The sequence below is a fragment of the Microcebus murinus genome, chromosome 16 (genome assembly GCF_040939455.1).
Source record: "Microcebus murinus isolate Inina chromosome 16, M.murinus_Inina_mat1.0, whole genome shotgun sequence".
Taxonomy (NCBI): Eukaryota; Metazoa; Chordata; class Mammalia; order Primates; family Cheirogaleidae; genus Microcebus; species Microcebus murinus.
Window position 1 is genome coordinate 21,419,345 of NC_134119.1, and position 26,962 is coordinate 21,446,306.

The 26,962-nt window shown below is 39.3% G+C and overlaps 1 protein-coding gene across 2 annotated transcripts in view; it reads left to right on the plus strand.

Annotated features, from left to right (window-relative positions):
* The window catches only part of PAK5 (p21 (RAC1) activated kinase 5), a 284,351-nt gene that overhangs the window by 175,217 nt on the left and 82,172 nt on the right, over positions 1-26,962 (plus strand). For both annotated transcript variants that reach the window (XM_012780805.2, XM_012780806.3), the window contains exon 3: positions 13,931-14,145. In XM_012780805.2, the coding sequence (XP_012636259.2) occupies positions 13,942-14,145 (204 nt within the window). In that variant the 5' untranslated portion in view covers positions 13,931-13,941. The remainder of the gene's footprint in view (positions 1-13,930; positions 14,146-26,962) is intronic.

Below are 26,962 nucleotides of genomic sequence, written 5' to 3' on the forward strand. Positions count from 1 at the left end.
AGGAAGGAATGTATGCTGTTAGAAGGTACCAAGAAGTAAACCCCAGGGAGTTTTGTGAACTCTGATAAGGAGTTAGTTTTGTTTGTTTGTTTATTTTTGGTTTCTACATTTCTTTTTATATTGTGGTAAAATACACATGACACAAAATTTACCATTTTAATCATGTTAAGTGTCTAATTCAGTGACATTAAGGATATTCACATTGTAATGCAACTGTCACCACCATCCATCTCCAGAACTTTTTGTTAACCCAAACAGAAACTTTGTACTCATTAAATAATAAGCCCCCATTATACCCTGCTCCCAGCCCTTGGTAACATTATTCCACTTTCTATGAATTTGGCTATTCTGGATAACTGATAGAAGTCAAACCACACGATATTTGTCCTTTTGGATCTGGCTTATTTTATTTAGCTCGATGTTTTTCAATTTCAACCATGTCGTAGCATGTATCAGAATTTCAGTCCTTTGTAAGGTTGAATAATATTCCATTGTATGTGTGTCAGTAAGAAAAGATTTAGAAGCAAGAGCACCATGCAGACTTACATTTTAGAAAGATTGGTCTGCCTGTAGTTTGGAAGCCGCACACATTTAGTTGAAGGGAAAGTGCGCTGGATGACTTTGAAGTACCCTAAGAGAGAAATGACAGTGGCATGAACAATGCAGTGGCAGCGGGTGTGGTAGGCAGAATAATGCCCCACCCCAAGATACCCAGGTCCTAATCTCTGAAACCTATCAATATGTTAGGTTACATTGCAAAGTAGAATTAAGGCTATGAGTAGAATTATTGTTGCTAGTACCTTAAAATAGGGAGATTATCTAGGCGGGTTCGGTATAATCACAAAGGTTCTTAAAAGTGTAAGAGTGAAAAGGAGAGTCAGAGGGAAATAGAGAAAACAGAGTAGTCAGAGAGAGATGCAGTGTTGCCGGATTTGAATATGGAGTGAGAGGCTACCAGCCCAGGAAGACAGGGGACTTATAGAAGCTAGGAGCAGCAAAGAAATGGGTTCTCTCCTCTAGAGACTCCAGAAAGGGCCATAGCCCTGCCAATCCCTTGATTTTCACCCAGTGAGATTTGTGTTATACTTCTGACCTCCACAACTGTCAGATAATAAATTGTGTTATCTAAGCTATTATGTGTGTGGTTATTTGCTATAGTTACAGCAGCTTTAGGGAACTAATACAGTGGGGATTCAGAGAGATGTTTAAATGTAGTGCACATTTGGGGAGCAGAATGGATAGGAATTGGTGATGATTGAATGTGCAGGATGATGGAGAAGGGGAAGTCAACGTGAATGCCCAGAACTGGCTTCAACAATTCAGTGCAATGTGGTGCTGTATATATGAGGACTGATGTATGTACAAAAGAAAGAGGAAGAGCAAGTGGGAAAATCATGAGTTAAGTTTTGGAGATGCTGAGTGCCAAGGGTGGGAAGAATCCAAGAGGAGATATAGAAGCATAGATCTGGAGCTAAGAAGAGCTCTGTCTCCATATTTGGGATCATGAGTATAAGGGGGAAGTAAACGCCTATCAAATGATAAGACCCTGGTGAAATAGTAGCTTTAGATTTTAACATTTAACACGTTTTTCTGCAGTTTTTCTGAATACTTACTATGTTGATGCTAATCTGAAATTCCTATGATTTTCTTCTCACTACTATTTCAGTATCATGTTGCCACACTGGACAGTGTAAAAATGATCAGAATTTAAATATGTTTTCCCAAAAGCATGCATTTTTTTTAGTCCTGGAAGTTGGATAGCAGAAAATTGAGATGGATGAGTCAAAGTTAGGATAAGGAGTTGAGTTAGAACAGAAAGTTATTGTAATGTTGAAGGTCTAGACGATGTGAAGTCAGGTGAGTGAATATGCTACTTCCAAATCTGGGCACAGACTCCAGAATCAGGGCAGCGTCAGAAATCTTGGGTGAGAAGGAGCAGATAGGTAAGATCCAAACATTTTGATCAGAGGGAAAGGTCTAAGAGACTTATAAAAGGAAAGAAGGACAAATTAGAGACAAGAAGTCAAAAGAGGGCTACCGCTATTGAGAAGGAAGATGTAATCAGATTAGGGATCATGTTAGAAAAAATAGGCCCAGATTACAGAGCAAGCAACTGGAGCATGAGTGTCCATGAAATTGTGATTGTGTCCAAGTACAAGAATATTCATTTTGTTGACCCAACATCCTTGGAAGCAGTTTTTCTGAAGTGGGAAGCACCCAGTGGAACACAGTGACTATCTTATAGGTCATGTCCAGGAGACCCTGCTATAAAAGAATCCAAAGAAGTGAAACCGGTAATTTACAACATACTTATAAGTTTTTTAGAAAATGACTTTAGATTATATTATGAACCCATCCCAAGATTTTTATATTTTTCTCTGAATCCCAAGTATGTAATCCATGTTATATTTTCCCCAAAAGCAGCATAGCTAAAAGCCTAGTGAATCTTTCATTCTTGATTCTGAGGCTATTGCAAATGCATATCTTAGCAATGACATTGCAATAGGGGGATAGTGCAGTTGGTGCCATCCCTTCTGCAATATGATTTCTGAAACAGCCTTCTTTTTTCTACCAATGACAGGCTGATCATTAAACCTAGATTACCTGAACACATGGAGGCATTTCTGAAGTACTTAAATACCCATTATTACATTTACTAAGTTCATCAAAATAGATCTGTCTTAGTCTGTTTTGCGTTGCTGTAAAGGAAATGCCTGAGGCTGGGTAATTTGTAAAGAAAAGAGGTTTATTTGCCTCATGGTTCTGCAGGATGTGTAAGAAACATGGCCCTAGCATCTGTTTCAGGTGAGGGCCTCAGAAAGCTTCCACTCATGGCAGAAGGCAAAAGAGGAGCAGACATGTCATATGGTGAAAGAGGGAGCAAGGGGGCCATGAAGGTGCCAGGCTCTTTTACACGACCAGCTCTTGGGTGAACTAGTAGAGTAAGAACTCACTCTTCACTTCAGAAAGGGCTCCGAGCCATTCATGAGGGATCCATCCCCATGACCCAAGCAACTCCCGCCAGGCCCACATTCAACACTGAGGATCAAAATGTCAACATGAGATTTGGAGAGGACAAACATCCAAACTGTATCAAGATCTGAGGCTGAGAAGAGAAAAATATCATGCTGAGGGAGTCAATGAGTAAAGACTCACTCTTAAAAGGCACATTAGAGGTACCATTTTATTTTAGTTCCGTGGTCTTATTCTTTCTACTACATCTCCAGTTGTCTGAATGGCTGGAAACCTGAAGAGTCTAGTAATTATGTCAGCTCTTCACCTGTAGGGTCTGAATGCATACCCCTAGTTAGTTTTGAGAACCAAAAGATAGAAGTCAACTGTATTGGACCAACACTGCTTAAGATACTGAGGGGGGATATGAACAAAAAAGAATGTCTAATCAGTTGACTCCAGCTCTGCCCATCTTGTTCCTGCCTCACCTCATCTTCAACACAGCCCCTGCCAGCCAACTTCCTCCTCTCATGCAGTCAGAGCTCCTGGAGCATATCCACACCATTATCTTTTATTATTATAAAATATTCATAGCATAAAATTTAGCATTTTAACCATTTTTAAGTGTACAGTTCAGTGGCACTAACTACATTCATATTATTATGTAATCATCATCACCTTCCATGCCATTTGTCTTAAGATACTGCTGTGTGTGAGACAAAGGACTGCTCAACAGAAGCGGTAGGTATTGGGGAATTTGGGGTGACAAGGCACAGAGAAAACCAGGGGAATTAATACCCAACCTCTTTCTCTACTCACAAAGTGCCCCTAATTGGTCAAACCCTACTAGAAGCCAAAGGCAAGGAAGCTCTTATGATATTGTCATAGAAATTATCATACAAGGCACAGAGAGGAGCAGAAGCTGAATCTGGGGCCAGGGAGAGAGTGGTGGTATATCAAGAGAGAAGAACCAGCAAAGTCCCCATTCCAATTGGATAGTATAAGCTCCATTTGTCACTTCCTTATCTATCGTGGAAGCAATATTTAGATTGTTCAGTCCTTTGTTCAGAAAGCAAAAGCTAGAAGCTGCATAGCCTCATGGCTCTCTTCGGAATCCTATACTTTTCCTGATCTTAATTAGGGGCATGACATTTCTTTAAATTGAGGGATACATATAAAATTTACCATCTTAACCATTTTTAAGTGTACTGTTCAGTGATATTAAGTACATTTACATTGTTGTGCAGCCGTCACCACCATCCATCTCCAGAAACCCCAGTTGAATCTCTGTAGTCATTAAATAATAGCTCTTCATTCCCTACTCTTTCCCAGCCCCCTGGAAACCACCATTCTACTTTCAGACACTATGAATTTGAATACTCTAGGTACCTCACTTAAGTGGAATCATACAAGATTTTTCATTTTTTCTTTTCTATCTGGCTTATTTCACTGCATAATGTCTCCAAAGTGTATTCATGCATGTGTCTCAAATATCTTTTCAATAGTTTTAAATAAACTAAAGTAATACCTTGTGTAATATGTAATATGACTTTGTGTCCTATGAAACCAACTCCATTCAAAATTACCATGAGCAGGTTAACATTTTTAAAACTATGGCCATTTCCCATAAGTATACCACTGTTCTTACTGATTATTCCAATTTACAAATTAATAAAACATGGCAGAAGTTATGAAAAACAAAATTACTACATATATATATATGTATATAAAAAACACATCAGACTTTGGACAAGAAAATTACAAAGAAAATTCATAGTCCTGAAACTGATTTTTTGAGCCAAAAATATTAAGGAAAAAGTATTAGGGCAATTTGGGAGGCCAGTGTACATGCTTGCAGCCAAGTAGAGTTTTAAAATCTACCTACAAGGTCATTCCATTAGTATGTAATTATTTTCCCCATAAACAAGAACAATGTGTCTTATAAATTCACCCCTCCATGCTTAAACCAACAAACCAAGGTCTGATGAGCTAAGATACATTCTAGAGAGGCCATAAAGAGGTGACATTAGTTTGTCCTGTCTGTCATATGTAGTTTCTTTAGATGTCTCCAACTGCTTGTCCAGTTGTAAATGTGTGACTCAACTCTAAAGGAGTTGAACATATTTATTTCCCAAGCTACACATCACTTTCAGTGGATATGGCTACCACAGAATTAAGGGGATTTTGCCAATACTCAAGAACTTTAGCAAATAATGTAGAACAATAGAAACAAGGATAAAAGCACCCAAGATTAAAAATCAGCTCACAATTCAAACACCTTAATAATCACTCATCTCTATGAACTGCTACCTCTTAGGCAAGATGTGAATCTAAATTGTCTGGCACTATTTGGAAGCCTAGGTTCTCAATGGGTGTATTTTCCAAAGGATAGTAGCTTCTTAAATCCCCATGTGAATGGTTACTCTAGATATTACTTCAAAAATGATGATTGGTAACCCTGTTTTTATTCTGCTAACCATGCAGATCAACCTCTTTTTCTGAACATTAATCCAAAAGATTTTCAGTTTTATTTGAATATATTCTAATGTATATTAATTTCAATGTGTTTGTTTTTCAATTGCTTTTAAAGCTGTAGGAAAGAAATACATCACACATGACTGATTTTAAAAAGTCTAAAAAAATCCAATGATTCCCTGATCAATTCTATAATGACTCTAAGTTATACTTTCCAGAAACCACCATGACATTTCTTCAGTTTTGGTCTTTTTTTCCATTTTTTTATTATACATATGACAAAAAAATATGTATAGTGTTTGTCTTAGTCCATTTCATGCTGCTATAACAGAATACCACAGTCTGAATAAGTTATAAACAATAGACATTTATTTGGCTCATGGAGGCTGTGAAGTCTAAGATTGAGGGGCTGCATCTGATGAGAACCCTCTTGCTGCATCATCCCATGGCAGAAGGTGGAAGGGCAAGAGAGCACACTCAAGAGAGAGAAAGGAAGAAAGCCAAACTCACCCTCTTATCAGGAATCCCACTACTGTGATAACTAACCCACTTCCCATAAACTAATGACATTAATCTATTTTTGAGGGCAAAGCCCTCATGACCTAATCACCTCTTAGAGATCCCACATCTTGACCCTATTGCACTGGGGATTAAGTTTTCAACACATGAACTTTGAGGGACACATTCAAACCATAGCACTGTCATATTCTATTCATTTATTGTCTGCTATGATAGATAAGAATTTGGCTTGATTACATAATCTGCTCACCCCCCCCTATTTTCCTAATATAATATTTTTTAGGTTTTTTGGTCATATTGATGCATGGTCCTACTATTCAGGAGGCTGAGGCAAAAGAATTGCTTGAGCCAGGAGTTAAGGGCCAGACACTGTCTCTAAAAGATAACTTTAAAAAAATGGTCCTTATATTTTGTGATTCTTTTTCTATCATGTATTGATGAGCCAAGAACTGTATTATTATTATGTTTCTATTCCAGTTTTTGTTCTTCCCAAAGCTTCTTGTCTTTCTCTTCTTTTTTGTAATGGTCTCTTTGTAATAATCTTTTATTTTTTAAAGAGCTTATTTCTTGAAGGGTGACATGTATTTTTGTTGTTCATCTCCAAATTCCTTGCTGCTTTGTGATATAAAATGGTATTTGGAAGGACTCCCCCTTCACCTTCCCATGCATCTAGGCTTAATTCAGGCACACAATTATTAGTTTTGCCTAAAATTTATTAATATTTTAAAGTGAACATAATTCCATACTGATAAGGGAATAGTACATTGCGATCTATCAGTCAAGCACAGTTATTAAGAGACAAGCGCAGAGTTAGATAGATTTGGATTTGAATCTATTTCTGCCTCTTGCTAACCAACCAACCTTGAGAAATCAAGTCGTTTAACCTCCCTGAGCCTCATTTCCCACACTTGTAAAGTGAAGGTAATATTTCACAGAATTGTCAGGATTCTAGAAGACAATAGCTGGCACACTTAACCCAGACAATGTTTGATGCCAGGAAATAGTCACTTCTTGCTAGCTACTATTGCTATTGCTGTGTTGTTTTCAAAGGGCTTCTTCCAGTACTTTCTTGTTTAGTTATCCTAACTATTCCAAGAGTTATGCAAATCTAGAGTTATCTTCATTTTAGAAAGGAGGACTCAATTTCAGAGAGGCTGCCAGGGCCACATGGCCTGTCACATAGCAGAGGTGGGACTGGTATTCAAACCAGCACAGCACAACGTGCCCCAGTCTGTTCTCAGGATGTGGACTGCTTGGCCTTGAATCCCATGTTAGTTTCTTCCTCCCTCATTGGATGAACTCGGGGACATCCTTAACCCCACTGGGTCTCAGTTTCCATATCTGTGTAGCAGAAATAATAATAATCCTCACAACATAAATTAATGTGAACAGAATATATGAGTTTATACATATAGAACAGTGTCTGATACACAATTAGTCCTAGATAAGTATAGTTTAAGTAACTTCTGTGGGTCCCTAACAAGGTGCTGTGCCACCACCCCAAGCTGCATGACTCGAATAGTACTAGGTGCTGCTTCACTTGCCTGATAGGTCTTTGAATCCCTGACCACTATCCCTGCTCATAGAAACCTGAATTGGGAGATGCCTGTATCCAGGAGCTTTTAGACTAGGAATATGCTTAAAACAGAATAACCTGCTAAAGTAGAGTCAGAGCTGGGCTGTCCCTAAAAGCAGATTGAGGGCTAAGATAAGCATAGAGATGTCAGAGCAGAAACGAGGTATGGAAATCCAGAGGTCTGCATTGCCTTCAGTCTCTTCCAAGACTTCTAAGACTCACCTTTCACAGAACATATGGTGACTAAAACCATGCATCAGAGCAATGTTTCCTCTGAGTTTTGCAAGAAACTTTCAGAATCAAGGATTTTCGGATCTATTTACTATCTTCCTCTAGGAACTTGACTACATGTGAGCATATGGAAGACCTTGAAAAGTCCCACAAAGGAAACTTTATGTGACCTATTATTTCCCAGACATATTTGACTTAAGGAATTAATTCTGAATTCACTCTTCATATTTGTCTTGCAAATAGCTGGTGTTCCCAGGAACACACTTTGGTTAATGCTGAGTGGAACTACCAGGGGAATGGTCCCATGTGTGTTTAATAATGAAACCAAGAGATGAGGAAATAGTTGGCATTAATTCTTGAAATGCGTAACTGTGGCAAACTTTCTATACTGAAAGATACCTCCCCAATTGTTAGATAGTAGGTCTGCTGGAAACTCTAGGGTGGAATGAGGTATACCACAGCCTGGGTTTACGTGGATGCTGAGAGGCAAGGATCTTTGCTTCTATGTGAGGGGTTGTCTGGGCTCCCTGAAGCATTAGCAGGCCTTGCTGCCAGCCTCACCAGCTCGGTGACAGAATTTATTCTCAGCAAGAGTCTTTCTGAAGAGACATGACAGGACCCAAGAAACTTCCAGAATCTCACAGTTACTTTATTATAGCCCACCATCCCCACTAACAGAGTTCCCTAAGAAAGGTAGGATGGTGTATCTGGCAGAGAAGATCAGAGCAGTAATACATTGCTCAGTGATCAAACGTATGTGTTTTGAGGTTCTTAGTCCCCAATTTTGCCAGTTTCTAACCTGGGCTCTGAGCATCTGCTTCCTCTTCTGTGAAATGGAGATGATAATAACACCTCCTCTGCAGAAAAGAGTTAATATAGCAAGCCTAAGGCTGCATATCTTAGAAAACCTATTTGCAAGGTTGGCCCGTGGTTGGCATCTGGGAAATTGAATTTTAGAAAGACTCCCACCATTCCCTGATAAGAATGGCTCACTGTACCTAAAATTGTTTATGCAAACAATATGGTTATGCTGAACTCCTGCTTTCCTTTTGAAGTCTGAAATTTTAGTATGGACCAGGCAGAGGGTGCATATGTGACCAGTACCAAATAAAATCCTCAGGCACTGAGTATTTGATGGGTTTCCCTGTGTCATCCAAAAGACCACCAGGATGGCTACATAGTGAAAGGGAGAGCTTTAGTGGCAATATTGGATTTGCAAGCTAGGAAGAGAAGGTCTCCAGTGTGTACTGAAAGTGCTCTCTCTTAAAAGAAGAAAAGGGCAGGTTGGGTTTTTATGCCTTACAAGGTCTGTATTATACAATAGTGTCATACATATTCAGCAGGTTTGGGAGAAAAGCTATACATATTTATGAGGGGTGCTGAGCGTATGTGCAATGGATAAACATGTAAGTAACATACATCCCATGTTCACTTTGGAGCAGGGTTTTAGCATTAAAATTACATGGGATTTGGTTCTTTCCATCAAAGGTGATGTATAGGACAAAAAGATAGTTTGTATGCAGCCTCTATAATGTGGCTGCAACTGCCTTAGGGTCCATAATAGCTTCTCAGAAAAGAATATTTGTAAGGCTGGTCCTCTGTCCAATCAGGGTTGTAATGGTCTGGGTTACAAATCAGCCTGAGAGATCCTATTGTTAGAGAGTTTAGCAAGAGTGTGGCTTTTCTTATAGTCATAGGAATTTAGAAATTTGCCATGCCAGCCAGGCTCTGAACCCTCGACTGATAGGTAACTTGGTTTCCTTAACCTTAGAGTTCATTTTAGTTGATAAAGGGTTACCTATTTTGGTCTCTCAGATCACACCTGGTAGATAGCACTTTACATGTGTAGTCACAATTCCATGCTGGGGAATTAATCACATCCCTTGTGAGTTCACTAGGAGAGGGCATTGAAAGCTTTTACCTGGTTTCCTCCAGACTTGGCCCCATGTGCCTTTTCCCTTTGCTTATTTTGTTTTGTCTCCTTTCACTGTACTAAATCACAGCCATGATTATGAGTATATGTTGAGTCCTGCGAGTCTTCCTAGCAAACTGTCAAGCCTAGGTGGGGGTGGTCTTAGGAACCCCCAACACAGGGCTATCGTGAATGTGGGATCAGACACATTGAACACTTAGCATGCTATCAGGTAGTGACTAAGTATGGACATATCAGAGAGGAGAAATCTTCCACTAAGCAGATCTTCACTTCCCTACCAGTATCCCTCTGTTCCAAGGAGCTAAAAGGCACCAGGACCTTGTCTTTCACCTGAGCATGGGCTTCCTCATTGCTAACAGAGTAATGGCCACTGCCAATGGGATATCATTATACATCTTGGAGATTCTGTCTCTCTGCCTCTGTGAGCTTCACAGGAATGTTGCTTTAGGATTTAGAGAGTTTTTTTGTTTTGTTTTGTTTTCTTTTCTTTTCTTTTTAAGTTGCTTCCATAACTTTTTAACTGGCTGGACATGTAGAACTTATGTATTACCATTTAAATTACAGTTGCATAGTATCACAGGATGCAATGTAGGTAGATTAATTCAGCTGTAGGTTTCCTTTTTACAACTCCTTTATTTAAAAACAGGAACAGTATCATTGATATTTCCTATTTAATATTCTCATTGAATGGCATAGCAACCATTGGGAAATTCACAATGAGGAAGGGTAACAGTAAGACATTTCTATTCTGCTTCTAAAAATATTTGACCTAGCATTTTCAGTGATTGTTCTGGTCAAAATAACTCTTCTCAAATGATTTTTCTGAAATAATGTCTATCTTGGTTTTTTTTAATGGTTATAGCTAAAGCTTATTAAAATGTCAAGCAGACTCAGCCAGCAAATATCCAAATTATATATTTGAATGTATGTTATTCTCAATAAATAATACTGAGAGATGGTGTATACAGCCACTTATTTGGTGTAATTTCCTGCTACTGAAAATGTTGCAGGCCTTCAACCAGATAGTAGTATCACAATCAAGACTCCTTTGAATTAATACTCAATTGCATAACAACTAATATAGTTACCCAGATTAGATATTGTTACATGAAACTTTGAAGCAGCTAAAATAGAAAGAGAAAAATCATGAGCACCTGAAGATGCAAGACATAGGATGATAATCACGTCTTTGGTATTACTTGGCTTTTTCTGTGCAGCAATCTACTCCAAAAGAAGTCATATATGGCCTTCTAAGTCCTTCGGTGTGGCTTTTTGATTGAATCCAAATTTTATAGAACAGATCCTTTTATTAAAAGGGGTGTTAAATACTTGATGTTTCTCTCTTCTTTGGGTGTAAATTTAGGGAGCCTGATGCAGACATTTCAAAAAGGGCTCTGGTACTGGTTGTTAAAATAAGATCAATACTGCCAAACAAAAAAATAAAAATAAAATAAATAAATAAAAGGAGTACAGCAGCGGCCGGGCGCTGTGGCTCACGCCTGTAATCCTAGCTCTTGGGAGGCCGAGGCGGGAGGATTGCTCAAGGTCAGGAGTTCAAAACCAGCCTGAGCAAGAGCAAGACCCCGTCTCTACTATAAATAGAAAGAAATTAATTGGCCAACTGATATATATATATAAAATTAGCTGGGCATAGTGGCGCATGCCTGTAGTCCCAGCTACTCGGGAGGCTGAGGCAGAAGGATCACTGTAGCCCAGGAGTTTGAGGTTGCTGTGAGCTAGGCTGACGCCACGGCACTCACTCTAGCCTGGACAACAAAGCGAGACTCTGTCTCAAAAAAAAAAAAAAAAAGGAGTACAGCAGAGTAACATGAAGCTTTTCTTGCCTCCTTTGGTGTTTAGAAAGGAATAATCTTGAAATCAGAAGCCCACAGGTTCTCCACCCCTGGTAGAACAACAGCCTTTTATTTGTGTACTTGATTCTATAGGTCAGTGCCTTTGGGTCCATTTCAACTGGATAGTTCTGCCTGCTTTGACAGGGCTCACTTACATGGCAGCTCTGCTTCTGGGGCTTGGCTTGTTGTTGGCTGGGGAGAGGGGTGACTGGGCTAGTCGGCCTCTCAGCCTCCAGCAGGAGAGCCTGGCCTTGTTCTCACGCTGGCTACAGGGTCCCCAAGAACAGCAAGAGTGCAAGCAGGCCCCGATGCACAAGCACATTGTACGTCTGTGTCATATTTTCTTTTATCCCATATACAAGTCCAGAGTCCGTGTGGGAGAGGCCTACCCCAAGACTTGGACACCAGGAAGCATGAAACATTGTGTTCCATGCCTTCAGCGTCTATGGCAGCTGGGTTCCCTTACATCATTGCACTTTGGGTTAGGTGTACCAAAGTGTTTAAGATCAGCTGACCTATATTTATGAGCCTACTTGTAGTAAAGCACTTTAAAAACATTTTAATTATAATTATGTTTTCTAGGAACAATAATGCATCAAGGTACTTTGAGCCCTTATCATCTTTCATCTGTTTTTCATTACAGCCTTTCATTAGTTTTCCAAATTAGTCTGAAGGAATGGCCAGGATGAATGGGGATGGGTTTTGTTGGAGTCTGGGGAGTGAAGGCTGTGACTGATCTGAGCATTGCTGAGAGAATATTCATTAGACAGAGGATGGGATAGGAGCTTAAGAATGCTGGAAGGCAGCAGGAAGACCCTGCTTGCCAAGCAGGGATAAATGGTTCAAAGAAGAAAGGGAAGTTTTAATGGAGAATGAATGGAGGTAGAGAAAGGAAAAGGAGAGAGCAAGGGAAGATGTTATTAATCATATCCATGGAGCTCTGACTCCACGTGCTATTTACTGAATAAATGTACTTGTTCAGGGTGATTTTAGTCCCTCAGCAAATATTTCTTGATATGCAAATATTTCTACTGTATACCAGGCATATGAACAAGCAGGCAGCATCCTTTCCTGCATGGATCTTACATTCTGTAGGGAATACAGACACCAATCACACCGTTACATCACACCGTTAATCAATCACAAGTGGATGACTGCCATGAAGAATACACACATAGAACTTTAGGAGTGTATAACCCACCTATTCTAGTCCAAGGTCTGAGATAAGGCTTCCCCAGTACAGCAACATTTAAGCCAAAGTGTCATCTTTTATAATGCTCACCACAGTGTCAGAAGGATTCCCCAAATAATCATGATTGTCCTGTTCACAGAGAAGTAGATTCAGACAGGAAAAAGCAATCAGCTAGGATCACAGCAAACAGGTGACCTACCTGGGGTTCAGATCCAGGTTATCTGACATGTTTTCAATACCTTAAAGCACACTTTGCCTATTTTACATATTCTCGAGAGAGATTCTGGTCCATGAATATGTTTTACCTAGGTAAACTATGTTGTCCCAAATAAGTAAAACATATTGTACAAAATTCTATATATATGATGAAAAGTTAGCCTTCCTCCCTGCTTTTTTCCCCCAGTTCTCTTCCATGCAGGCTGTGTCCGTCAAGTTTCTCATATGTGTGTCCAGAGGTGTAGTTAATACTTGCAGCACTTACTTTGTGCCAGATACTTTTCTAAGTACTTTATAAATGTTCACTTGTTTAATTCTAATGGCGAATATCATTATTAACCCATTTTCATGTAGATACTTATTTTATGATTCCTCACAAATGTTTTGGATTTTGAGTGCATACCAAACTTTGAGATGCTTCTCCCTGTGTACTGGGCAGCTTTTGCTTTGATAATACTACATGATAAACAAGTCCAACATCTCAGTGACTTCATTACATACATTTATTTCTCACTTGTGAGTCAGCTACGGCTCAGATGGGCTTGCTTGGTTCTTGGCTCTAGACTGGAGGTCAGGTTTGTCTCTGCTTCATGCATCTCTCCTTCTAAGAATAGGGTGAGGAAATATCATCTGCCCAAGAGATCTTCATGACAAGTGGCAGGAACAAAGGGGGAAAGTGGAAACACAAAATGCCTCCAAGAATCTCCACCCTGAACTGACCGTGTCTTCCATCCACAGTCCGTTGGTCAAAGCAGGTCACCAAGCCAAGCCCAAAGCTAATGGGTCAGGGAACTACACTCCACATGGCAAATTCAAGGAGAGCACCAAAAATTCTGAATGAAATTATCCAATCTACATACCCTGAAATGTATCTAGAGGAATAAGTGAAAAGATATAACTGTGAATAAATGAACAATAACTTTCCTGTGGTCTTCTTCTAGCAAGATATAAATAGCTGCATCTTTTCTGCTTACATTTTCCAGATTCTTACATCATGTTTGGGAAGAAAAAGAAAAAGATTGAAATATCTGGCCCATCCAACTTTGAACACAGGGTTCACACTGGGTTTGATCCACAAGAACAGAAATTCACTGGCCTTCCCCAGCAGTGGCACAGCCTGTTAGCAGATACAGCCAACAGGCCGAAGCCCATGGTGGACCCTTCATGCATCACACCCATACAACTGGCTCCCATGAAGGTATGGTAAGGATTTTGTCTCTAGGTTGGCTTGAGAAGCATGTTCTTATTTGATGCAGTGTACCGTCTTTATGGGCAAGCTATAAAATGCCTAAACCATGTATTTTTTAAAACACCCAAAGATTGTCCACAATTATTCTTAAATAATTATAATGTTCACCACTTATTGTAAATTGCAGCACATGAAAAGGAACCTCAGCTTTTAGATGGGACATTTTTTAAAAAGCAGACATAAAATGCAGTCACAAAATAGGAAATTTTTATTTCTACTTTAAATGGTGTTTTTGCCAGTCTTTATATTGATGAATATTTTCCATCCCCTCTGGTTAATATGGGTAATAGCCTTGGATCACTATTAGACAACTCTTCATTTTTTATTTGCTCTCAAAATATTTAAACATTTCTTTAATATAAAACTGAGTACTAACAGATTTTAATAACAAATGATATTTATAAATGTACATACATGTATATAGATACATGCACACACATGTTTTATATATGTATACATATATATCTTCAAATTTGTTTTTTTTTTGTTTTTTTTTTTTTTTTCATACACAAGAAGTCCTTAGATTCAAATTTGTTTTTATAGCCTGAGAGAGAACTATTTCCAATGAAAGCAACTAATTTGGGTCCTAGAATCAGATATAATTTACTTTAAAGAAGTAGGTAGTAAATTTTGGACAAGAAGTGTTCATAAAAATAATTACATTAAAGCAGAAAGCAGACCCAATAAATTTCAGATATGCCAAGTTACTACAAAGAAAATCCAGGCATTTCAGTTTCCTTCTGTGCTTTAAAATGATAAGAATAGACTATCAGGCCATTTCCCAAAAGTTCTCTAAGGGAGTTAAATATCTTTGAAGCTTATCATCAAGTTCTCCAACAGATCATTCTGGAGTTCTGTGATCCAAAAATGAAGCTCAGTTTTTTTCTTTTGTTCATTATATTAGTAGGCATCTGTGCTATTTGAATACCTTATTCTGTGTTTACATTAATACTACATAAATTGTGTTTAAATAATATGGAAAGCAAAATTGGTTGTATTTTTAAAGGATGCAAAGAAGAAACATAGCTGATAAATTATGGGCGTTGCTTATAAAATGTCACTTGAGTTGACTAAATTAGAACTATAATTCCATTTTTCATGCATAGTCTAGTTCTTCTATCCAGTATTGAACATGTGAGTCTGCTCTGCCCAAAAATCAATACAAAATCTTATAATCCTGCAATTTGTGAGTTTGATTTTCTGATAGGATGTTGACATTTTTCAGACTAGCTAAAATGTTAAGTTCCCAAAAGGTAGATATTTGAGAAGATAAATCTTTAGGGACAAAGGACCTTCCAACATTAAAGACATATTGCTTGATACTTAATAGAAACTGACTAATTAACCAACTCTACTAGTTAATATTAGGCAATATCCTACTATTGAACATAATTTTCTCCCTAAAAGAAAGTTAACACTTCACTAATGACCAAAAAATAGTGTGGGCTATATCTTTTAAAAAGTTAGAATTGGAAGGAATTTGCTTTTTTAGTTTTATTGTTTTTATTATATCCCAAGTTTTTACAGAATCCATAAAATGGAATGAACAGTATGCCCAGAAAAATCTTCTACTGTTGATCATCGTAGTGAAAGAAAAAATCCCAAGTGAAACCAAGGCCTATTTTCTTACCCTAGAGTACCATTATTGTTATCATTATTATTACATAAAAAACATTCTAGAAGGAGGCAGAGTCTTTGGAAAACATCCTAACTAAAGACCCAGGACATGTGCTGTCTGATTAGAGTGTGTTTACTATTTACACACTGTTTATAAAATATTATTTATTTCATCACAATTTTTCATTTGTTCAAGTCCCAGCAGGTCCTGTTTGGCAATAAAGACAGAGGCTCCTATTTTAGTGGTAATCCATCATGCTCAGTGGATCTAGGACTTAGGAGGACCTTCCACCTCATTTCTCCCATCTCCTGAATAGACCGGCTCATTATCCTTTCCTCTCTTACAGAATTTATCAGTCCCAGTGATGGTTAGAGGAAAATTTCCTAACTTCTAGGTTCCTGAACCCTGTGATTCTCTTACTCACTTAAATATTTGTTATAGACACTTAAATGCTACCTGGGTGATTATTGGAAAATACTCTTCAAAGTATGAACAAGTCCTGGATTTCTACAAATAGGACATCAGTCACAATTTTGCCAGTGAGAAAAGTAAAATAAAATAAAAACAGACAAGGAGCGACAAAATAAGATCTAGCCAGATTGACTCTCGCCCATAAAGAGTACAGTTGATTAGATGCATTTAACTGAAGAATATCTAAAAAAATCTAGTATCGCATACTCTCACTAAACTCCTTCATTTTATTTTTCATGTGCTTGCTTTTGGCAGAATACTGAACTCCATTAGAGCTATCCAATCTTTCTCCAAACATTATGAATGTAGTCAGCACTGTTGGCAGATGGTGGACAATACTGACCATCAAAAAGAATGCTGTTGATTCTACCAGTCTCTTAGAATAAGTAAAATTTAAAGGTTTAAGGGGCCCAAGTATGACATGCAGCTTGCATGATCACACTTTTGGGGAATGTCTTCTCCATAAAAATTTTACAAGTCACTTAAGAATGACATATTATAAATCATGCAGAACATATCTCAGAAGTCAGAACAATCCTTGAAATGAGAAGCAGTGAATGAATTGACAGGAAGTACTGAATAAATAGAGTTATACAAGTTAAAAGCCATTTAGGCAAAATTATTTAAGTAGAACCCACAGTTCTATTAAATAGTTTGGTCAAATTGTCCTTTAAGATGGACAAAGGAAAATGAGAAAAGAGATTATGACATAAAAACAGCGTGTCACCCCTTAAGTTGTAGAAAGGGCTGGCCCTTCGATATTTGTCAGCAAGCTTCAGGCAGGCTAGTTCTGAGTGGAAATCCACCACTGCAACCGACGTACTTCTCTGCTTCGTTAGGATTTCAGTTGTGCTTACCTATTGCACCTAACGCTCACCAGGACACACCTCTCCCATGAAGACTTATTCAAGTCAGTGTTTCTCAAACTACACAGTGGATGAAAACCACCTGAAGGGCTTGAGAAAACACAGACTGCTGGGCTTCCTTTCCAGGGTTTCTGATTCAGGAGAACTAGGATGGGACCCAAGAATTTGCATTTCTATTAAGTTTCCAGGGGGGACTGATGCTGCTGGTCTGTGGACCACACTTTGAGAACCTTAATTTAAGTCATTATCAATGAATTGTTCTATATGAGGTATCATCAATATAAGTTGACACTGGCCAAGATTTCCAGAATGTCAGAAATTTAACCAGAAGCTACTAGTTGAGCTTGGACTTGGGTCAAATGTTAAAGTTCATGTGCCCAAGCCAAAGGCATGTAGGTGAACCAAGATATTGTGAACACACAAAGCGGGAGGATCCCTTTAAAACATTTGGCAAATATCTTTGAGAAAGTTCTTTTTATATCTAACATCACTTTTTCCACAAGAGCATCATAAGGCAATATTATCAAAGTTCCTACTGAATGAAATGAGTTCTCTAAAGGGCAGGTTGTACTTAATAGATACAGTGAACAATATTCAGGTGATGGACACATTTATAGCCTTGACTAAGCATTGCTTTTGGGGTTTTTTTGTTTTTTGGTTTTTTTTAATGAAAAAAGAGACTCTTGTCTTTTCCAGTTGTCTAGTAATCTTCTAGTCTCTGCAACTTTCTCAAAGATTATTGAATATAATACTGCAGCCCTTTTAATATATAGAATATAATTTCTCTAAGCCAACAGTTTTGAGGTATTTTAAATGATTCCATCCTATTCACCATCCCTTTTCTAACTCGACTTTCAAAGCCTTTCTAAGGATCTTCTTCTTATCCGTTCAAGATGGAAGACTTTCAGAGAATACCAACGCAGAGCTGGCTCTGATGGGGTTTCCTTCATCTTAGTCATCTTTGGTATTTTATTACCTTCACAACTTGAGGTTCTGTCTCTTCTTTTTTTTATCTCCTGCCTCTGACTGTTGCATTAAAAAACCATTAGAATTCACAAAAACAGGTGAAATCCAAGAGAGAGAAATCTTCAGATCTGGCCACCCCATTCTTGAAGACCACTGTTTTGTTTTCTCCCCTATTAAAGTTTATGTTGAAATCTCATCAAAGAATGAGTCCACCTTTCTCTCTTTTCATGATTCACAGTTTTGCATTAAGTTTTTAGAGCTGTGCCATTTTTCTTAGTTGTTTTGTTTGTTTATGGGGTTTGTGCGCGCGCGCGTGTGTGTGTGTGTGCGTGTGTGTGTGTGTGTGTGTGTGTGAGAGAGAGAGAGTGAGTGAGAGAGAGAGAGAGAGAGAGAGAGAGAGAGAGAGAGAGAGAGAGAGAGAGAGAGAGAGAGACTGATTCTATTTCCTTAAATAGTTTTTGAAATGTGCTTTCATAAAATACAGGGCAACTCTGACATTCTCTAGCATTATTTCCCTTTGACCCAAGGTAACAGTTTCTCCACAGGTTCCTTCTCATTTACACATCATTGATGTGCTCTTCCTCATTGGTCAGAATTAAGTCTAGAGGGGCTATTTCTTTTAGTTCCCCCTTCACCTGAGAGTTGTCATCAAAGAATTCAAACTTTGTATCAGATGTTTGCTATGGTCTTAGCTGAAGGAAACTCCCAGCAATTCTGAGAGCTGGGCCTGCCCATCATGACATCTCTGGCTCCCTCACCTGTTTTGTGGCCTGTATCATGAGAGTCTCACACCAACCTTCAGCCAGGACGAGTGGCTTCTGTCCTTTTGTTTTCATCCTGATGTTTTCCACTGAGTCCCCTCTTAAAGTTCATGGATTGGATGCCCCATGGTTTTCCTATCCTCTTAAGTCAACGTGGTTTTACATCCCCCTTCTTTTAGATCTGTTTCTCTTAAAATATAATGTGGAGCATAGATAGAAGCTTCTTTCTTAAAACATGAAGTTCAGTGCCTGGGTGTTCCCCCAGCTGGGCCTCCTCTTTCCATTTCTAAGGTCCCATCTGGGCAAACATCGGGGCACTTCTCTGGAGGTAATCATGGAGCCAGGAGAAGGCACCAGGAGGGGGATATATTCACAGGCAGAAGGAGGAGCAAGTGCAAAGACCCTGGGGCAGAAACAAGCTTGGAGAATTTAAAGACAGACAGATGGTCTGTGGGGCTGGAGCGGAGTGTGCAGGGAGAGGAGAAGAGGGTCAGATGGGCATGTTAAGGATTGGATGGTGGAGCTTGAGATTTGCAAAACCTCCATGCAGGAAGGACACAAGTCTCAGATCAGTCATTGTTCTATTACAAAATGAATGGCTTCATTTAAATCCATTCAGATCCAATTTAAAGTATACCAGCCATAATGATCTGAGATTTAATCTCACAGGTTCTAGGGGTATATTAATTAAATGGGTGTGAACAGTTTGAATGCAGGGGGTCTTTCCAACTAATTGATTATCAAAAGACATTTAAGAAAAACAGAAACCTTCTTACAGAAGAAATAATGTGCATGTTATAAACAGAGTTAATTTCATGGAAAAGGAAAATTTAATTCTAAAATGAAACCTGTTGGGCAGATTACCTATTACATTGCCTAAATCTACTGAATTTAGGCAAGTGGGAGAATTTGGGGTCAATGTGATATATTTCTTTCACAGTCTTTGTGGTAGTGGAATGGCTGAAAAGGCATATTGAAATTGGAAGGAGAGATTCCAGAAAGTAATAGGCATCAAGAGAGTTGTGAGAGTTCAAGTCTATGGTCCTCGCTGGTTTTGCAAATGTAGAAATATTAGAAATAACTTTACCAAGGGATTTACAATCTGTCATCCTCATGAGGGCCATGGTTCTGAATAACTCAACAAATACTGCTACAGATTTTTTGAAGTGGTGTTTTTGACAAGAAGTTTTTAAAAATATAGAAGTTATTTACAACTAATTGATGGTTGAGTCTATTTCTAAATGCCTCTTCTCGCAGATCAAAATGCCTTTCCCAACATTCCTACTGCGACATAGTAGGCCTATGCCCACTGTGACTGCAGGGAGGAAATGACAGAGTGGACCCCACACAGTGACAGCATATATGCTTGAATCATGTGACTGTTTCAGCTCTACTCCCAGAGCAGAAGCTGGTGTGAAGGTAAAGCAGGCATCAGGTCTATAGTAATCTGCAGTTTTTCTTGAAATATCTTAGGCAAGAGGCCTGAATGAAAATTTTAAAAAAATATATAGTTACCAAACACTGGATAGTGTTTTACAGAGTACAAAATGTTTAATATTCATTATTTTGTGGCATTCTTAAAATAAAATGCATAGTTTTAACCCATTTTTATAGATGATGAAACCTTAACATGATTAATTGATTTGTTCAAATTCACTAAATTTCTAAGTGAGTTGAACCCAGTTCTAATATCAGAGACCCAGCTGTGTTTGGTTGATCTCATCCCTTTCTATCTTCCTCCTGTGCTCCTCTTCCCTAAAGAATTAATAATAACTTTGTGTTCTCTCCACCAAAGGATTTGCTATTGATAGGAGGACCACAGGAAAAAGATAATCATAATTCCATAAAGAGACATTTATATTGTAATGCCAGACAAGTAAGCAGGGTAGTGGTATTTTTGAGCTGGAGAAATTTTCTGGTTTGCCTCAAGTAGCATAAGATAAGATTGATTGGCGTAGATATTGTTGGCAGAAAAAAAATCATAATGAGAGATGTCAATAATCGATCAGGACCCTGTGCACCAAATGCTGTGTTCCATAGGTACTTCACGCACATTGTCTCTGAATTATTAAACTCAATTTTTCATGGCTCTCACCAGAGCCTCATGAAGGGCTGAATACTTCCCCAGCCCTTGAATTCAGGCTTGGCCATGTGACTTGCATGGCCAGTGGGGTAATGTGACCAAAGGCTTGTAATGAACAGCTCAGATTTCCCTCCATGCTTTTACCCTCATCATAAGAACAAGCCTTGGATGAGTCAGCAATTCCAGAAGAGTAGCTCAGGAAGCAGAATCACCCCGGATTGCCTGCATCACTGAAACCTGAAGCAGAGCCACGCAGCCCCATCCTCATGTATGACCCTGAGTGTGGGGTGTTTGTTATGCAGCCCTTACTGGACAACTGACTGATACTCTATCTCACTTAGCCCTCATAGCAGTCTTTTCAAGTGGGTGGTAGTAACTCTGTCTTTAAGGTAAGGGAAGGAAGGCCTAGCAAGGTTAGATAATTTGTTGAAGGTCCCATAGATAATAACTGGAAGGCCCAGGATTCAAACCCAAACCTATCTGACTCCAAAACCCATGTATATAATCACCACACCACCTGCCTCCTAATGATTAGGGCATGTTTTGGCATGAGAAAGAATTACATGTGTAAATGATGCTAAGTCAAAAAAATTTTTGCTTCCTTTTTACCTTTCCATCTAGTAGACGATACAGCTGAGACTCTGGGTACCGTGATTTTTCGTAGGTCCCAGAGCAAGTTAAGGTCAGACATCGTTTCTATGGGTAAGGCATGCTTTCGATTCAAGCATTTAGAAAGCCCAGATTTAGCTAATAAATTCTCACTCACTTGCAAATCTGACAAGGATCTCATTTTAAATACCTACCTGACTATGATTCCCTATCATTACTGCTGTATGACTTTATTTTCTAGTTGTAGAGTACTCAGAGCGCTTTGCAGAGTCTTTCATTATGCATGTAATCCACACAGGCTTCTCAAGTGAATTAGGCAGAATATTTAAACAGGAAATATCAATGAAAGCATCTGCGAGAAGCAAATGGGCAAACCTTCAAATGTGTGCCACTCGCTGTCTCTCGAGGATGGCCTCCATGCTCGCTGCGCTAATCATATTTGAGGTCAAACAGCAAACCCCCAGATCACAAGTGTCTCTCCAGACCCCTGTTGCTTGCCTACAGAGTGGCTTGCTCTGAACTCCTGACAGCTGAACTCATCAAATGAGAATTGGTTGTGCTTTGATAACTGGAAAATTCTATATAAAGTGAAACGATATTCTCAGGAACACCTTATTTTTCCCCAGCTCCTCTCTCCCAGCAGTGATGACCCCAACTGAAAATAACCCTTCTAAATCAAAAGAAAAAAAGCATGTGGCTTTCTGTGAGTCCCATTCATGCTTAGAACTTGAAATATTTAATCTTATCTCTCATTTAGCATCTTATAGAAATTGAGACAGCTGCAGGCTTCTTTGGTGGAACCGTCAAATCCTATAGTTTTTATTGTTAGGGTTTTTATTGTTTGGCCATGTCATTTTAAGTAGAAGCATTATACTGACTCTCTATACTAGTGACAAATATATTAAATATCATTTCAATCATTTCCAAGCAGCACTTCGCTGTTCAATTGATTGGATGCTACTGCTGTGCACCTGTAAGATTAAAGGTTTAATAAAAAAGACTACATTCAGGATGGTGCTGGTCTAAGTGTCTGTGATAATCTCTCAATCCATCACCTTTTGAGAATCTTTGTATTAGATTTCTATTACTGCATGACAAATTACCACAAAGTTAATGGCTTAAAAGAACACGTGTTTATTAATATTATCACAGTTTCTGTAAGTTCAGAGTCTAGACCTGGCTTAACTGAATCTTCTGTTCAAGGTCTCACAGGACTGTGCTCAGGGGATCAGTGGGGCTCATTCCCATCTGGAGACTCAACTGGACAAGAATCAACTTCCAAGATTATGTAGGTTGTTGGCAGAATTCTCTTCTTTGCAGCTGTAAAATGCATGATTTGCTTCTTCAAGACCATCAGGAGAGCGAGAGCTAGTCTGTTGGGGTTTATGTATATATCATAACATAATCATGGAAGTGATACCCCATCACCATTGCTGTATATGTAATGTAGGGTAACGGTAGAAGTGACGTCCTGTCACCTTTGCCATGTAACACAACGTGGAAGTGACAGCCTGTCACCTTTGCTATATTCTACTGGTTACAAGCAAGACACAGGTCCTGCCCACACTCATGGAGAGGAGATTACACAAAACCATGAGCACCAGGAGGTGGGAGTCATTGAGGAGTCACCCCAGGGCCTGTCTACTCTGCTCCCCAATGTCCCTCCCACATGCAAAAATGTGTTCACCCCAGCCCAAGAGTCCCAAAGTCTTATCCCATAACAGCATCATCTCAAAGTCCCAAACTCCCATCATCTAAACTGGGATTAGGTATTGACGGAGTACTTGGCTGTAATCTATGAACTACAGCTGCTGGGGCACAATTCCTCTCCATCTGTGGATGTTCGAAACCAAAGAGACAAATTCTCTGCACCCAGCCTTCCCAACATATAATGGTGGGACAAGCAGAGGATAATGGGTATAAAAATTCTGGTTCTAAATGGGCATAGGGTGAGAGCAAGGGGATGGAAGGTAAAAAGGAATCACTGGTCCCTCTGTGGTTGTTCTTGAATCCAGCCTGGCAAATGATGGGAATTCCTTGATTAAATTTCAAAGCTTGGGAAGGGTCTCTGTGGCTTAGGCTCCACCCTCTGAGTTAGTGGTTCTACCCTTCAAAAGGCAGCAACTATTTGCTGCTGGCATAGTTGTATCAGCCTGTTGTCTGCTGCCAGTAGAATTGGGGGGATCCAAACACTTCTTTATTTTGTACCCTCTGTGTCCCTTTCAGGCCCATTTGGCTGTGTCCCTGTTGCAACAATTTCCTAAGAACTTTGTAGACTTTATAAGGATTTCACTGAAGTTCACTCCATTTCACTGAAGTTCACTCCATTAAATAAAGCTGAATCCACAAATATTTTAAAGCTAAACCTTCGTGTGCCTTGGCCTCTTGCTGAAGGACAATGCCCCTAGGCTTCCTACAGGTTCTTTGGTTTGATTGAAAATATTGGTAGGGCACACTCTTAACTCCTTAAAAATGGCCCTTTGTGTGATTGCATACTCTGACCCTTTGATGTTTCTGAGTTTCTCACAAAGAGTTGTCCAGTTACACACTCAGCTTTTCCTCCGGAGGATGCTTTCCAAAGAGTAAATCTCTTCCTTTTAGCATCTTTGCTGTATAGAGAGCATCAGAGTTTTTTATTTTTATTTTTTAATAAGGATTTTAATTTCTCATATACATAAATCAAGTCTAGTTTATGACATACTTTAATAAAATATTGATGTAAAGCAATTACTAACCTGTTGCTATGGTTTGATTGTGTCCCTTCCAAAATCCAGGTGTTGAAAGTTAATGGTCTGAAGGAGGAGTCCTCGTGACCTAATCACCTCTTAAAAGGTCCACCTGTTAATACTACTCTATAGACCATTAGCTTTCAGCACCTGGATTTTGGGAGAGTTTTTTAAATCACCAGATTCTGATTCCTTTTTTGAAGGAAAGTTGTCCCCTCAGTTTCTCTCTCTCTTCTCACATTTTATTATAAGCAGAAACTGGGAGGAAGTGGAGGTGGGGTGTGGGGGGGTGTCAATATTTTTCCTGGAAATCTCTTTAGCTGTCCAGCCATGTTTATCCCTTACAAGTTCTGCTTCCACATAACTGCAGGAGACAATTTCACCAAGCTTTACATAACAAGGTCCCTCTTCCTTCCAGTTTCCAGAGACGTGTGTCTCACTTGCTCCTGATTTCACCGTCAGCACAAAGTCCAGATTTCCATAGAGAATCTGTTCATGGCAATTTAGCCTTTTTCTACCATGTTTGTCAAACTTCCTTCGGCTTCCACCCACTGTCTTGACACAAAACCCTTTCCACGTTGTTATGGGTTGAATTGTATGCCTCTCAAAATTCACATGTTGAAGCCCTCACCCCCAGTGAGACTGTATTTAGAGATATGGACTTTCAAGAAGTAATTCAGATTCAATGAGGTCATAAGAGTAGGGCCCTAACCTGATAGGCCTAGTGTCCTTATGAGAAGAGGCAGAGACATCGAGGATACATGCACAGAGAAAAGGCCACATGGGCAGAAAGTGGCCACTGTAAGCCAAGGAGAGAGTCCTTAGATGAAACAACCCACTGTCACCTTGACCTCAGACGTCTGGCCTCTAGAACTGTGAGCGATAAATTTCCATTGTGTAAGCCACCAAGGCTGTGGTATTTTGTTATGGCAACATGAGCAAACTAGTAGACTTTTAGGTATTTGTTATAGTAATATGCCATGTCCAGGCATTAAAATCTGTATTAGTTTTCTATTGCCTAATGTGGCAAAATTACCATAAACCTAACAGCTTAAAACAACACACATTTGTTAATATCCTCACGGTTTCCATGGGTCTGGGGAAGCTCACCTGTGTTGTCTGTTCAGGTCTCACAAGGCTAAAATGAAGGTGTCAGCTGGGCTGCATTGCCCACTGCCTTCTCCTCCTGGGGTTCATCTGGGGAAGGATCCACTTCCAAGCCTGTTTAGGTTGTTGGCAGAATTTGTTTCCTTGTGCCTCTGATGGGATGGCTGACTGAGACTAGGAAGGAGGAGAAGCCAGGAAAGGGTTTTTTAATAAACAGGCAACTCATACGGGCAAGTAGGCTTGGTTCTGAGAGGAAAGCTCTGAGACCTCCCCAGCAAGGAACAAGAAAGCTGGGATATCTGTCCAACTCCAGTCCCTCACTGGTTGCTCCCAGGAGCTAACCCCCTGGCAACTCTACATTTGGCCAAGCTCTCTCCAGCAGCCAGAGCACACCTTCAGGTAGAGAGACTCAGGAAGTGTCTGCAGGTGACCTCCAGGTGGGCTGAGAAGATAAAGGCACAGCGCTGATAGCAACTGCTATCAGTATAATATTAGCTTGCATTTCTTTATCACATGTTTAGGGTGCGCCTACTATATTCTGTGCAATGAAACTCTAGGAAGAAAAGCAATATTTAGTCCTCACTTCTGTAGAGTGTACAACCTAGGGAAGAAGATAGACTTGGAAAGACCAATGAAAATATAATAAATGTTATAATAGAGGTGTAAGCATTTTGTTATGAAAGCTTTGAAACAAAATGACTATACCTCCTGGAAAATTTAGGGAAGGTATAATTTGAGATTTTATGAAAGAATATAGTCTTATATTCATACCTAATGAAAGGATCCCCCTATATAAGAACTTTACAAAGAGGCAGTGATGGTGTCTTGCTTAAGAGTCCTCTGCAGCCAGATGATCCAAGAAAAAACCAAAATCTTGATTCTACATATTCCAACTGTATGGCCCCGTGCGAATTTCCCAACCTATGTGTGCTTTAGTTTCCTTATCTGTTAAAAGTGTATATAATCACATACTACCTCATAGTCAAGTGAGGATTGAATAGCCTAATACGTTTGAAACATTGGCAGTCATTAAATTTAAAAAAAAAGAAACAAACACAATTGTTGCACCTAGAAAGTATAATGAAAATTACGTTTTTTTTAGGAGGAGAACAATATATTGAGTTTATTTTATCTTATGGTCAATAAAGCAAAGACTATACACACACACACACACACACACACACACACACACCAGTGTATATATGTCTCAGGCATTTTAATAATACTATTTGAAACAATTTTATTAGTAACTTTCTAAGTTATACAAAGTGAGAGTTCTCAAGAGTTTGTCAATTTGGATGGCAAAATACTCCAGATCTCTTTCACTCAGGGGTGCCTTTGAGTCTGACTTTCCTAAGAGCAGTTTTCTAGTATGTTTCACCCCAAACCTGGAGGCTGCTGAAGGCCATTCCTCCCACCAGGAAGCAGAGAAATGACTCTGGCAGCAGCATTTGGCACGGGCAGGTCCTGCTTCCCGCCTCATCTATCTGCCAGCTACGTCTTTGCTGGACGTGCCAGCTATTAAGCTAAGAAGCCCCACTAGCTGGAAACCCCAAACC